Source organism: Hypomesus nipponensis, chromosome 19 (assembly GCF_054491055.1).
Source record: "Hypomesus nipponensis isolate SF chromosome 19, ASM5449105v1, whole genome shotgun sequence".
NCBI classification, from domain to species: Eukaryota; Metazoa; Chordata; class Actinopteri; order Osmeriformes; family Osmeridae; genus Hypomesus; species Hypomesus nipponensis.
The window spans coordinates 5381631-5396758 of NC_140379.1; the positions used below are offsets into that span (position 1 = coordinate 5381631).

At 40.1% G+C, this 15128-nt stretch overlaps 1 protein-coding gene and 2 pseudogenes across 2 annotated transcripts; 2 read left to right on the forward strand and 1 right to left on the reverse strand.

Moving 5' to 3' along the window:
- Positions 1-376: 376 nt before the first annotated feature.
- On the forward strand, positions 377-8520 carry LOC146246658 (UDP-glucuronosyltransferase 2A2 pseudogene; annotated as a pseudogene). Its single transcript, XR_014732225.1, has 2 exons — positions 377-1070; positions 6800-8520. The product of XR_014732225.1 is annotated as a UDP-glucuronosyltransferase 2A2 pseudogene (transcript).
- LOC146246659 (UDP-glucuronosyltransferase 2C1 pseudogene) lies at positions 3706-5676 on the forward strand (annotated as a pseudogene).
- Positions 8521-8658: 138 nt separating the features above from the next.
- Positions 8659-14832, reverse strand: LOC146246660 (aminopeptidase N-like). The gene is made up of 20 exons (XM_084681904.1): positions 14228-14832; positions 13755-13897; positions 13365-13504; positions 12988-13114; positions 12745-12899; positions 12545-12658; positions 12294-12437; positions 12126-12191; positions 11854-11919; positions 11593-11771; positions 11395-11471; positions 11174-11307; positions 10901-10956; positions 10651-10798; positions 10472-10563; positions 9948-10058; positions 9587-9754; positions 9361-9501; positions 9169-9250; positions 8659-9010 (listed from the first exon to the last, which is right to left on the reverse strand). Exons 1-20 carry the CDS (start codon positions 14830-14832, stop codon positions 8846-8848), a joined length of 2913 nt encoding a protein of 970 aa, XP_084538030.1. The 3' UTR covers positions 8659-8845.
- Between the last annotated feature and the right edge of the window lie 296 nt (positions 14833-15128).

The following is a 15128-nucleotide window of genomic DNA, read 5'->3' on the forward strand; positions in this document are numbered from 1 at the left end:
GTTAGAAATATGTTGATTAACTACAAGTGGTTCCAACTAGTGAGGCTCCATTAAGATTGTATTCCTATAAAGGTCCATTATCTCTCAGGCCCCCAAACCTACAGGAAACAGATCAGTTACGGGCTCGCCTACACATTAACATACATAAAGTCTTGAAGTTAAAAAGTTAAAGTTTCTTGCACACCTTTTACATTCCGGCAATAAGTTAACCAGATCTGCTTCCCAGCTGAATTATAAATGGAAATAGAGGGTTGATATTTCACTGTACAATTCTGTTAAATTACCAAGTGCATACATTAAGTACTGTAATCCTATACTCAGTCCAACATTAGACTGTTTGAGAGAAGGCTGCAATCCAAAATTGCGGCAATAACATGTAGATGCATGTCTAGTAGTGTCTAGTAGTGTATCCTATCTTCCTACTGAATCTCCAACTAAATATAAAAAGTGTAACTAGGCAAACAACAGTCCTCATGACAGACAAATCAAAGTTCTGAACCATGACCCAGAAGTAAATGTTGCCATATCAGCATTTAAATTTAGTCTTATCTGGGTACAATAGTCCTGTCACAAAATGGCCCGGTACACCTACCACATGCAGAGCAACGTGGGTTTTCTGATTGGTCAATGAATCAATTCAGTATTCCCTATAGTAGGTATATGGTGGGGGGGCTGCTACGAAATCTTAGGCTAAGGTTTTTTTTTTTTTTTGGCAGCCCTGTTTTTATGAAGACAAATATTTAACGGCTGCATAACCCGTTATTAAAATAGATGTTCCACCCACATTTGAAAACAAATCTACGCCACTGCCCTTGATTACACCCTCAGTCCTATCTAGTTTACCACCCTGCAGCCTGCATTGCCAAACGTAGTTCGTACACTCCGATTTCTAGGATTAATCTAGCCTACATAAAACCTGTGAGTCGCGTTAATTCAGATGAACGAGCTTTCTCCATTAAAAGTATACTAATTGCAGGCTACCACCTTTTTTGAGTGAGGTTACATAGGCTACACGTGTTTTTTTTTACCCCGCTTTCTGAGGCATCGAGCAGTGAGGCATCCAGCAGGAAGTAAGTAGGCAAATAATAGCCTAGTCTACATTTTGTATGTCTTTGTACTTATAATATTATTATTAATAATAATAATATACTTTCTCATGCAATGTCGAGCCTACTTTTCGATACTACTTTTGCACGTCTGTCAACATTACAAACTTTTTTTCTAACCTACCCCCCCCCCCCCCCCCTATATATTGATATTAAAATATAAATACAAATAATAATGTGCTACGCTACGACAGGCAACCACCCACGCTGTCCGAAATTATCATAAAATGCCATGTTGACTCCATGGCAACGGCCTTCCCTGTATGACCAAAGGGTGTCTTCGGCATTTGCTGTTGCAGCAGAGCAGTGTTTAATATAATTTAGGGTGACCAGACGTCCTCTTTTAGCCGGACATATCCTCTATTCGAGACCTAAAAAATGCGTCCGGCACGGATTCAAAAATTGTCCGGGATTTTGCCTTGTCGGATAGTTGTGTTTATCTGGGTCTTTCGCAAACTAGTTATTACACAATTACAAGTTTGGAAAGTTTGGATCTCCCTTACATTCTACCAGAGAACGTCTCTTGGGAAACTTCCGGGTTCTGAACCGGTTGAAGTTCCATGTGAGGGCGCTAACGAGCGAGTGCAGAATGAATGGAGGTCTATGGAGCGGTACCCCTCAAAATCCATTTTCTCAGGATATAATTTTTGGTCTAGTAATTTGAATTCCGAGTTCGAAAGGGGAGGCAAAAATAGTGCACACTGATGGCTGTTAGATTGTTTAAAGTCGCCTTTCTGTTCTAAAAAGCTTTTGAAAATGTCATTGACGTCATATACATCATACGACCAGAGCTACTGCTTTACGGCAAGCTCTGGTCACTTACTTTTTTCTCTCAGGGTATCGACAACACAGCTGACAGGTTAGGCTCTCCCTGTCAATACACATGCAAGAAAGAGTTTTGGGTTGCTAATGTTGTTGCTAAGGTTGCTAATGCTCTGACCTTCTGCTTCCGCTTCGGATGCCATCAAGCTAGAGCTGTGGTCGTATCAGTCCTTCACTAACCAATCAGCATTCATTAGCAGAATGCTAGCGTGTTATGGGCAACAACGATCCACCCTGTAAGAAATCAAAAGGACATAAGTACTCGTTCATTCAACTTTCGACCTATAATCCATGTTGAACATGCAAAAACTACAATCAAATTGGAGATTTCTCAACGACGATCAGGCGAAAGAGACACATTTTGCCGTTTAGCCCCATAGACTCCCATTCAACATGCACTCGCTCGCGATCACCTCCAGTGGAACTTTGGTGGAACTGCAGCCAAATTCGGTACAATGGGGCTTAATAGGGAGTGGCAAGGCTCTCCTTAAACAGGCTCTGATTCCACCTTACAAACAGAACCAACAAGTCTGAAAAAAACAATCCAGTAGATATATATTTAAACATCTAATTTCCACTGTTTCAACTTTGCTGTCACGTCTTTTGTTGCAGTTAAAAGAATATTAAAGTAAAATAAGACCTATCCCTTTTTCAAATATAATTATTGGACAAATAGTGTTATGTATTAAGTGGCACCAAGCAGATTACATCATCACATCTTTTGGCAATTACTGATTTATATTGTTATTTGACATTTAGACTTTAATATTTTATTAAGTAATGGTTTTGTAGTTTAAAGAATATTAGGGACAAATCAAAGATAATTTGGGATAATTGGACAAAACTGCTCAATCTGACGATATGCTACGCAGATTACTTTTTCCCTTTCAGGATAATTGATCTAGTCTAGATGATTCTACATCACAGCTATAAAGCAAAAAAAATAAAATTACTCATTCTAAATTAAAATACAATTTACAAAAAGTAAAAATTGCAATATTTCATTCAGGTGACTCTGATCTGACTTTACTTTTTGTCCAGTGCATGTTAATTGGCATGTTACTATGCACATTACGGTCAATATAAAAAAATGAAACAACAGCTAGTAAGAACACAACAGCTGGTAAGAACAACATCAACAGCGGTAGGAGTACCAGGGCATTCTGTAGGACTCTGTACGAAGGTGAGCCGCACCTTTGTGTCTCATGACAAACTCAATCCAAATGACAGCCCTGTCCAGTGGTTTCATTGGCTGGTTCCTGTGCAGCCTGGAGAGTCTCTGCATGTTCACCCTGTAGGAGGGCTCATGCAGCACTTCTTGTAAGGCCACAAGGAAGTCCTTTTTATTTAAAGTGGCAATATCTAAAATCTTTGCTGCTCCTCTCTCTTTCAAACGAAGCAGGTTCATGTCTTTTGCTAGAATTGTACCCCCACCCAAGCAGGGATCTGTGATAACAACATAATTGCTTTCTTTCATGTTCTTCATCAACTCTTGGTCATCAAACATGTTCAAGGCTAATTCACTCACTATGGTGTGTGCTTAAAGTAACATGCCATGTATCACAATGAAAAAGCTTATCTGGTTAGTTAATCTTCTTTGAGTTTCAACAATTTGGTATGTCATTTTTTCCTTATCCAAGCTTTTCTCAATAGGAATGGTAATACAGTTGTTTACCAAAGGCACAAAATAATCGTATTAGGAGGATATTTATCGTGTATCTGGCAACACTGAGAAGGCAGTCGACCAATGACAGTTCTCTCTACAGTCAGAGCTCTAGCAAGAACATAGTACAAAGAACAGGAAATCCTAAAATTGCTGTGGGAGGTGATAGGCGGAACCAGGAAATACATCTTTCAAACTGTCACTTCTTTTTCTCTGTTTTTCGAGCGAAACATCCATTGAGTGTGCTGAAGAACATTTTGAATATGGTTTTAATAGCCGCCTCCATGCTGATTCTTTTGATTGTCTTTGCGCAGGCTGTGCATGCTGGGAAGGTTTTAGTGTTTCCCCACGATGGCAGCCACTGGGTAAACATGAGGATCCTGGTTGAGGAGCTACACTCCAGAGGCCACAGCATTTCAGTAATTCGAGCTTCAGAAAGCTGGTATATTAAGGAAGACTCTCCTTACTATCGTGCAATTACTATCGATATTGCAGGGGGAAGTGAAGAGGATTTTTTCCGTTTGTTTGTTTCTAGACTCGTGCAGATTCAGAGACGAGGTGAATCAGCTTGGACTCGCTTCAGTCTAGACATGGAGCTGAAAGACCAGTTTTCAAATATGCACAGTAGAGTATGTAAAATGGTTACCCATATATTTGAGAGTGAAGATCTGATGCAGTCCATTAAAAACAGCAAATATGACTTGGTTCTTACTGACCCTGCCAATGGGGGAGGTGTTGTGCTTGCGCACTATTTAAATGTGCCTCTTGTTTTTAATGTTCGATGGACTGTACATGGTGAAGCTCATTTTGCAATTGCACCCTCTCCACTGTCCTATGTTCCATTTCCTATTGCTGAGCTGTCAGATAAAATGACATTCATCCAGAGGGTCCAAAACCTGCTTGTTTATGTCATGAGGCTTCATCTTTACAGACAGATAGTGGGTCCTCATTATTCAGCACTGGTTCATCGATACTTTGGTCCGGACATAGACTACTTCTCAATGTTTCAAGCTGCTGACCTCTGGCTGATGAGAGTTGACTTTGTGTTTGAGTTCCCTCGTCCCACCATGCCTAATGTTATCTACATGGGAGGGTTCCAGTGTAAACCTGCTAAGCCCCTTCCTCAACACCTGGAAGAGTTTGTTCAGAGTTCGGGAGAGCACGGACTCATTATAATGTCTCTGGGGACTTTAGTAGGAGAACTTCCCCATGATCTTGTTGATGAAATAGCTGCTGCTTTTGCCCAACTTCCCCAGAAGGTGATCTGGAGGCACACTGGAAAGAGGCCAGCTACTCTGGGCAACAATACCTTACTAGTGGACTGGATGCCACAGAACGATCTTCTAGGACATCCAAAGACCAGGGTGTTTGTAGCTCACGGAGGAACCAATGGTATTCTTGAGGCTATATACCATGGTGTTCCAATGTTAGGCCTACCTCTTATGTTTGACCAACCGGACAACATGTCAAGGATGAAACTGAAGGGTGTTGCAAAAGTTGTTGATATTGCCAGACTAGATAGGGATGTGTTTGAGGAAGCTTTAAAGGAAGTGCTGAATGAGCCCTCCTACAGGGTGAACATGCAGAGACTCTCCAGGCTGCACAGGGACCAGCCTATGAAACCACTGGACAGGGCTCTCTTCTGGATTGAGTTTGTCATGAGACACAAAGGAGCGGCTCACCTTCGTACAGAGTCCTACAAAATGCCCTGGTACTCCTACCACTCTGTTGATGTTGTTGTGTTTTTATTAGCCATTTTGCTCCTTATTCTACTGTCTTTTATGGTTGTTATTAGATATGTATGTTGTAGGACTTGTTATAAAACTAAAGTTAAAGATGAGTGATTTAAAAGGAAAACATGTTTGCATATGTTCAGATATCTTCCTATAAATCCTTCAATTGAGCACAGTTTAGGGTACAGTGTAGATTATTTAGTATTCCGTATTTCTGTATGTTATTTATAATCAGATAAATTTAAACCTAAAATGTGCCACATCACATCTGTAATCACATATTGATATCTGTGCATTGGGACGCAATCATTTGTCATATTTAAGTGCACTATCAATCATTCATTAAACTACTTTGAACCAAGGACTGACCTGTCACCTTTGTCACAGTGATTCTGTTCTCATGCATCCCTTATAATTGTTTACAAAGAACACATAGCTGTCAATCTTCTCCAAACAAACTTTTATGTTTCTGCCTTGTTAAAGTTCCTTAGTTTTCCACAGATTCCATATTTATATGTTTAAAGATCCTATAACAGAGAAGGAATATGACTATGTATATTAATGGAAATGTAATATACTTAAGCAGGCAGTAGTTTGCAGAAGAAATAACACAGGATGCACATAGAACATTTTAAACATTCTTAGACAGATATGGAAGTAAATCAGTGACGTAATGTTTTTAATTTCAAAAGGCATTGAATATTTAATATTGAAATTTAAACACCACCAAATGTGTTGGTTCTTAATTCACCTCTTTAAAATAAAAATATTAATTTATTAAAATGTAAAAAAAAAAAAAAGATTAGATCCAAAAATTCAACGTTCAGAAATACAGGTTGCTTAAATTCAAACAGTAACACCGAGTGCGAGTGACACCAGCCACCCTGCACACAGTCTGTTCAACCTCCTACCCTCTGGAAGAAGGTATAGGAGCCTCCGTTGCCTCACCACCAGACTCAGAAATAGCTTCATACTCCAAGCTGTCAGGAAGCTACATTCTCTCCCCTCACTCCCCCCAACCATATCCTCCAGTCTGACAGGAAGCTGAAATCACCCCCCCCCCCCCCTAAAATCACTCAGGACTCTGCAACAAACTGTCTCTTGCACTTGAATCACTTGTATTACGTTTACACTTTACAGAAACGTATGTTGCCGTACGTGAATCTGTATGTTTACTTAGTATTAGGAAATGTCTTTTCCTATCTGTTGTGCCTGTGCACTTAATATTTTTCACCGTGGCAGAGTAGGAAATGTCCTATTGATTCCTTTGTATGTCTTGACATGTGAAGGAATTGACAATAAAGCTACTACTACTACTACTACTAAAATTCAGATCACAAAAATTCAATAACCAAATGTTTGTGTTCTTCTTAATACTTAGTGTGTCTCATTACATAATATTTATGACTGCTTGTCCTGATCCTTAGTCATGGAACAGCAGTACTTGTCTGAAATCTCCTTTTTTTTCTTCTCAGGACTGCTTGAACAGTATACAGATGCATTCCATTCATCTTGTCATCACCCTCCTGTTCCTCTTTTCTCTAGCTCCCATGCAGGGAAAGTCTTACTATTCCCAGTCGATGGCAGTCACTGGATTAATATGAAAGTCATTGTCGAAGAACTGCTATCAAGAGGCCACAATATTACAGTTGTGCGATCTTCGGATAGCTGGTACATCAAGGAGTCACCCCTCTACACTTCAATTACCATCGACACTGGAGGTGGATTTGATGAGGATTTTTCTAAACATTTTGTGTCAAATCTCATTGAGATTCAGCGAGGAGGAAAGTCTTTCTGGGCTCGTGTTATGCTGGACCTGAAAACCATGGAAAAAATCACTGAAATGCATGTGACTGTATGCAGAATGCTCACCCACATGTTTGAGAACAGAGAACTGATGAAATCTCTACGAGATGAAAATTATGACTTAGTTTTGACAGACCCTGCTATGGGGGGTGGAGTATTCCTTGCCCACTACCTTAGTTTACCTCTTGTTTACAATGTGAGATGGGTCTGCCAGGGTGACGGTCATTTTGCCATTGCTCCTTCACCACTATCCTATGTTCCATTACCAGGGTTAGAGTTAACAGACAGAATGAGCTTTCTTCAGAGGGTTTGGAATGTGTTAAGCTATAGCATATCGTACTTGCAGGTCGCAGTTTATGTAGGCCCTCACTATTCAGTTTTAGCTCACCGCTTTTTTGGTCCTGATGTTGATTATTTCACATTATTTCAAGCTGCAGACTTGTGGCTCATGAGACTTGACTTTGTATTTGATTTCCCCCGTCCCACCATGCCTAATGTTATCTACATGGAAGGGTTCCAGTGTAAACCTGCTAAGCCCCTTCCTCAAGACCTGGAAGAGTTTGTTCTGAGTTCGGGAGAGCACGGAGTCATTATAATGTCTCTGGGGACCTTAGTAGGAGAACTTCCCCAGGATCTTGCTGATGAAATAGCTGCTGCTTTTGCCCAACTTCCCCAGAAGGTGATCTGGAGGCACACAGGAGAGAGGCCAGCTACTCTGGGCAACAATACCTTACTAGTGGACTGGATGCCACAGAACGATCTTCTAGGACATCCAAAGACCAGGGTGTTTATAGCTCACGGAGGAACAAATGGAGTTCAAGAGGCCATGTACCATGGAGTTCCAATACTAGGACTTCCCCTGATGTTCGATCAACCTGACAATCTTTCAAAAATGTCAGCAAGGGGAGCAGCAAAGGTGGTTGACATTTTCACAATGGACAGACACATCTTCCTCCAGGGCCTTCAGGAAATTATTCAAGATCCTTCCTACAGGATGAACATGCAGAGACTCTCCAAGCTGCACAGGGACCAGCCAATGAAACCTTTGGACCTTGCCATTTTCTGGATTGAGTTTGTCATGAGACATAAAGGTGCGGCTCACCTTCGTACAGAGTCCTACAGAATGCCCTGGTACTCCTACCACTCTGTTGATGTTGTTGTGTTTTTGCTCACTGCTTTCATAATAAGTTTGTTGATTTTAGCTGCCCTGATCAGGTGTTGCTTTAGAATGTGTTTCAAGCTAAAATATAAAAATGAGTAACCTTGAATTGCCTTTGGAACGGCCATTTCATTAATGAGAAAGTAGTGTTATGTATTATTTCACATTAACCTTCTTGTACTCTTTATGTGGCAAATGTCTTCATATGCCATAATAAAGTATTTGAACAAAGTTCAATTATTTTACTTTTATTAAAAATACGCTCCCAAAAATGTCAATAGAAATTATAGCTTATAGTTTTAGTGAACAAACATCTTCATAGAAAAATACTTAATATCTTACATGTCAAAATAAACACTTTATTGGGAGGAAACAAATCATACAATGAATTTGGGGTGAATGTTACATTTATAATATATATAAACATATTCATTTGCAACCAACATTTCCATAGAATAGGAATAATATAGAAATATAACAAAGTATGAAACATTGTCCACAAATTAAGTATGTCACTGCATAATTTAAGTTGGGATCTTAGTTTAAGTCAGTGCGGTTAGTAAGCAGCTGAAGTAGATTCATCAGTGAACCACTTAAGCACCTGCTCCTTGTTCTCTGTCACCCACTCTTTGTTAGCTCTGGTTCTCTCCAGGGCCTGGTCCAATGCCAGTGTGGCTGAACCGAAGCCTCCTTCAATGTTTTCATCCTTGAACTGCTGCAACTGTGTTGCAACAGAGAGAAAGTATTAGAAATCCTGGTTGACACTTCTTGTCAGCACACAATCAGTTGACAGGCACACACATGAAATGGCCATACTATATCAACAATTGTCGAAAGCATTTGCAAAATCAGTTAAACCACAAAATGACCTTTATGTACCTGTTTTAAATCAAATTCGTTTGAGAAACGTCTGGTCACACCATCGATAAGCCTTGAAAATGAAAGTCCACCTCCACCATAGCTAGAAGAAAGGAAAGGAGAGAGTTAGAAAACATAAAACATCATTTGTTAATGATGATATGGACAGTAAGCACACAGGAGGAATATAGAATTTTGCTGAATGTCACTCACTCATTGAATATAAAGTCCCATTTAGCTCTGACAAAGTCCCAGGCAAGGGGCTGCCCGACAACATTGCCAGCGATATAAACAATTGTAAAAGTAGCATCCTGCTTACGAATTTTTTCTGGATCCAAGCTATACTCCAAATACCTAAAATAAAACAGCATTAAAGCCATGCTTGTAGCCACCAAAAACACAATTGTTTATTATGAAGATGAAAAGTCTAGCCACGTACCTGTTCAGTAGCCATGGCACTTTTGTACATGACAGAGCAGACATCAGCTTGTCCGCCTCTGAGGCTATCGTGGCATTCTTGTACATGGCCCAGCCAAAGTCCCACTCCTTCACCCCGCCAGCTGCTATGGCATTACAGTATACGGTGGATCTCAGGTTGGGATGAATCCTAAACAAACCACATGCTTAGATGGTGCCAGTCATGTTCTGAGTCACTTACACATAAGGGTGCGAATTACAGGGGGGTTTGGAGGGGTCTGACCCCTCTAATTAAGACTTGGACCCCCCTCAAAAGAGGTCAAAACAACAGGTCGGGGGCGTCGATACACACCCTGGAGAAAAAAGTTGTAAACACAACTTACGGATTATTCAAGGGATTGTTCATCCATTGTTTGTACCAGCCTGTGGTCAACTCAGAACATCCCTCCACACCAGTACTGCATGCCATAGAGATGGCATTGACTTGGTTGTACCTGAGGAGGTAAGAAGTAGAGGAAGTAAAGAATGTTGCAAGTCAACATTTTGTTCAGACACTTGCACTTTACAGTTATATTACTATTTGAGCCACATGAAATGTAGTCTTTATAATTTCTATAACAAATGTAATACATTTGACAATACTTAACGTTAAGGTCATATTAACTGGCATGTAACTATGCAGCAATACCTATAGTAACAGCATTATAGTAACATAGGAACTGCTATTTAAGTACGTTAGATTAACATTTAATTACCTACTTATTCCAAACTACCAACAATGTTTTCACTAAAGGTATTGCTATGTATTGTCTCCACGAAATATTGTATTGTCTAGGTATTGTCTCCATGAAAGGTTTTACACATTGTTACTCTAAGCTATTTGCTTCTAATGGGTAGTTTCTCTTACTGGTCAGTATGAGACTCAGGGATTTTTGTCCAGTTTGCGGTGATAGTTTTAAAATGGTTGAAAAGAGGTGTGACTTGTTTCTTGATGTAAGCCTGAGGGTTATACAAAACAGTTCTATTTGATTAAAGGACATACACAAGTGTCCAAGATTTGTTTGTCATTTTGTCATGTCCGTCTACCTGCATAGGTCCATAAACCTCACTACGGTCAAACATGAGGATGAAATAATCCAGGTTCCTCCGGGTAGTCTGCCAAGGCATATACTGTGTCTCCTTGAGGAGGAACTTAGTAGTTCTCAAAGCCAGTGTGGTCTCCACAATCTTTGCCCTAAAGAGGATAGTGACGAGGAATGAGAAACAAATGAGAACAGTCCCTTTCAAAAATGAACCTGGAAATGAAATGGAATGTATGGAATGGTAAGGAGCTCACCTTGCGAGATTAAAAGCATCATCAATAATTTGAGCTCTGTTGATCAAAGGAATTGTCTAAACAGAAAGAAAAATGGTGGGAAAGATTTTTTTTTTTTTTTCGTTAATTAAATGTAATTGTAAATGTAAATTAATGTAAATGTAAATGTGATTACTTATTTTTTACAGTTGAAAACTATAATATTCTGTAATGGTATGTCACAGTTGGATGAACCGACCAAAAGATACAAAGAGTGGGAGAGCAGGTGTGTGTTTGGAGGGGGGGGGGGGTTACCTGGTGGTTGGTGTCCAGCTGGGTAAGGAGACGTTCCCAGTTAGCAGGGTCGTAGTTCACTCTATAGAACCCAGACACATCAGTGTTGGCCAGCACCCACTCATTTCCAGTGGTTTTCATTGGTGCGTGAGTACCTATTCCAGGCCAACGTCACAAACTATTATATTACAAACCTTTTACAAAATGATTCTTTCCTCATTTTGAAGGTTGAAAAAACAAACCTGTTTTTGTGAGTAGCCAGTGTTGTTTCTGCTTTACACCGTTTTTGATCCACTTTATGGGAACAAACCACTCATAACTATGGAAATCCATAAACAGACATACATACATCTGATCAGCAAATTTGGTGCATAATTCAATAACAGTTTCTTTCAGTCAGAAGAGTCTATCAGTGATCACTCTACATTAATTGCAGTTACTTGAATTCAGATGGTCTGTCCACAACTGAGTTGGGGTCCAGTAGAAAGTGATTCTGGGTAATGCCTCCAATGCTGGTGTCGATATTCACCACAGGGAATCCCATCTGTAGGATCCACCGATTCATGATGATCTCCACAGAGTGTGGCAGCTCCAAGCTTGGAGTAGTGCTGTCCACTGCCTGTTCATGTAAGCACTGGTTCAGTAGTATTCAGAACATGAATGGCAAGAAGCAGTTATTATATAACAGATATATAAATTACCATTTGAAGATGCCTCCAAAGATCTGTGTAGACAGTGTTGCCATACTTAAACTCATTCAAGTAAGTCTGTTGAGGATTATTGCATGTTAGATTATGTGTTGACAGGGAAAATGAAGAAATGTCTCTGCAAAACATGGTCCAGTGAAATGAAACTGCTTTGGAAAACTTTACCGAATATGAGGATAACTGACTTTGAGCATTGCGAAACTGCTCATAAATATTTATTTAATCACAGTTCCTAACCATTCATCCAATCACAGTGTGATACTCACACTAAGTCCTTTGGCAAAGACAGGCTCAGTTAAGAAATCTGAAAGCATCCTTAGCACAGCAGCACCCTGCAGAAAAAAAAGCATATGGTAAGTGCTTCAGTTCTGGTTATTGAATAACAGCTGCTTGTTGGAACATGTGAAAGATCCCAAGTATAAACAAGACTCCACCTTGCTGTAAGTAATGGAGTCAAACAGTTCACTGATTTGCTCAGGTCTCATAATATCCTCCTCTTTGGATGAGAGTGGGTGGGAGGAGGCAAGAGCGTCCACAGCCATCACTCCATGGACTTCATTCAGGACAATGAGATTTTTCTGTATAAAAATGTACAAAAGTTACACATAACGTGTCCAAGCTAAATCGATCAATTATTGCTTATATATGTGTCAACAGATACAAGTTCAGCAACTAAGCAACTCACAATTTCCCATGTAGGTTCTGCAGAGTCAGCTCCGAGATAGGAGACGTAGGAGGCGAAGCCTTCATTTAGCCATAAATCATTCCACCATTTCATGGTCACCAGGTTCCCAAACCACTGTGGATACATTATTCAAATGTACACAAATGCACATGGTCCTAAATAAACTACAAAAAAAATCTACCTTGAAGATTGGACCTTACCATGTGAGCCAGTTCATGGGATATAACTGTGGCCACCCACTCCTTATCTCCATTGGAGGACATTGTAGGATTGTATAAAAGGGCAGTTTCTCTGTAGGTGATGAGGCCCCAGTTTTCCATAGCTCCTGCACTAAAGTCAGGCAGAGCAATCTGGTCTGCAAAGGACATTCAAAATTAAATTACCTATAGACAATCCGATTTTAATAAATAAATAAATAAACAAAAATGAACACAAAGACTTACCCGATTTGTTTAAAGGGTAGCTGGAGTTATAATATTTTTCAAAGAACTCCAGGATTGGCCCTGTTTTATTAAGAGCGTAAAGTCCCTGACCTTCTTCAATGGCTTTTCTGCGTGCCCAGATTCTGATCTAGAAGAGGAGACGATCTTGAATCAGATTTTTTTGTCTCACTAGAGGGCAGTACAGAGCATACTACAAAAATATTTCACCCTGATTCGATTTTAAAAAGGCACAGTGACTTTAATCTAGATCTTACTTTAACGAAATGCATTTTAGCTGACGAAACATAACAGAAATGTCTGGCTCAATAACAATGATCACTGATGGAAACGTTTAAACTTCAAAACAGGAAGAAACGAGAAGAGTGGAATGCATTTACCAGAACTTTAGCACCTTCAGGTGTTCCGATAAATGTGAAGTCACTGACTACAAAAGCCAGTAAATAGGTGGACATAATCTCTGTTGGTTCGAAACTGGTTTGGCTGAGAGACTGGCCTCCGATGGTAACGTTTATTGGTTCTAAAGGAGAAACGAAAAAAGGGTTAGGGAAAACTGAAGTTCCACATACCCTGCATATTTTCCTAACCCATCCCATAGCACTTTCAACTACCACAAACATTTTGGTTTTTAAATGCAGCTTTGATAGTGGTTGTTGTAAACTGAGAGAGACAACGACTAGAATGTGGAAAGGAATATCAAATCTTTTTAAATGTCCATTGAGAGTTCATTGCTAAGAGGGACAATCCCAAACAGCCAGAAGAACACTTACCGTAATTCATTGCATTGGCCAGAGCCACAGTTCCATGATCATGAATAATGGTCATGTGGAAGATGGCTTTCATCGCAGGCTCATCAAAGCACGGAAAGGCTTTTCGGGCATCTGTTGGCTGCATTTGAGTGGTAGCTACAACTCTAACAAAACAAAAACAAGCTATTGTCACAACTGAGTTGATTTATATCGGATTTGACTTTTTTCTGGGGTTCAAACTAAAGTTGACCTGGAAAGATAAGACGTGGTGAATTTCAAAGACAAAAAAAAGGCTCTGTGATCTTACCGGTAAGTTGGTAGAGTAACTACCAAGTACTGTTTTACTTGACTTATAACACAATAAATAAAATACCTTCGTCAATAAATCTACTATCCTTACAAATAATTTGGGTAATCCTGACATTTTTGGTCACAATTATAATGTTCACAGTGTAATTAAATCAGATGTGAAAGAGTTGCCACACAATGCTTACTTTTTCACTGAGTCCTCAAAATATTCACTCCTGTAGAATCCTCCCAGATCGTCTGACAATTCTCCTACAAAATCGGTATAGAGCTCGTACGACTTTCCAACGGTTAGTTTACTATTCAGCTGAACTACAAGGTACTCTGTCTTCTCCTCCAACCGGGTTTTCATCAAGTTGGGTGCAGTAGCTCCATCTAGCCCAGCCAGTTTGGCATGGTGTCCTTCAAACAGGGTCAGGTTGAGCTTGTTAGAGTGAATGAGGATCAGGTCTGTCTCCTTCACACACTTGAAGACCACAGTCGAATGTCCTGTGAAGATGTAGAGGCCATCTGAGTTCTTCTGCAGTCGTGGCCACAGAGTTACATTGTAGGAGACGGGTGCCAAAGAGTCAGGCAGCCTATAGTGGTCCCACGGTTCCTTTGGGGTTGTCGGGGTGGTGGGGGTAGAAGCAGTTGTGGTGGGTGTAGCTTCCCCATGAGTGGGCTCAACCCCATTGTTCGACTTTTCCTGAGAATAAACAACTGACAAAGCGATGATGGTGGCCACAGCTCCAACACCAAATATGATCAAAGTGACTCCCAAAATCTTGCTGATGTAGAATCCTTTCCCCATGGCTGCGAGCAAAGGCAGCCAAACAACGAACGCACCGGAGAGTTGAATCTGTTTCTTATTTATGCTCTCTTTGGAGAACCACGGGAGTTAATAGCTGATCTAACAGGCTCGGATCATTTAAAAGTTCAAAATAGCTGTCATAAAGATGAACAAGATAAGTGAAATATCTCCTGCACTTTACACTTTTTATACCAATGTTTCCAAAGATGTGTCACAGCATGAATTGCATAATTTCTGTGTAGATTAGAATATGTAAACCATGTTAACTCTCCTCACTGAAGGCAACATATGGCGAT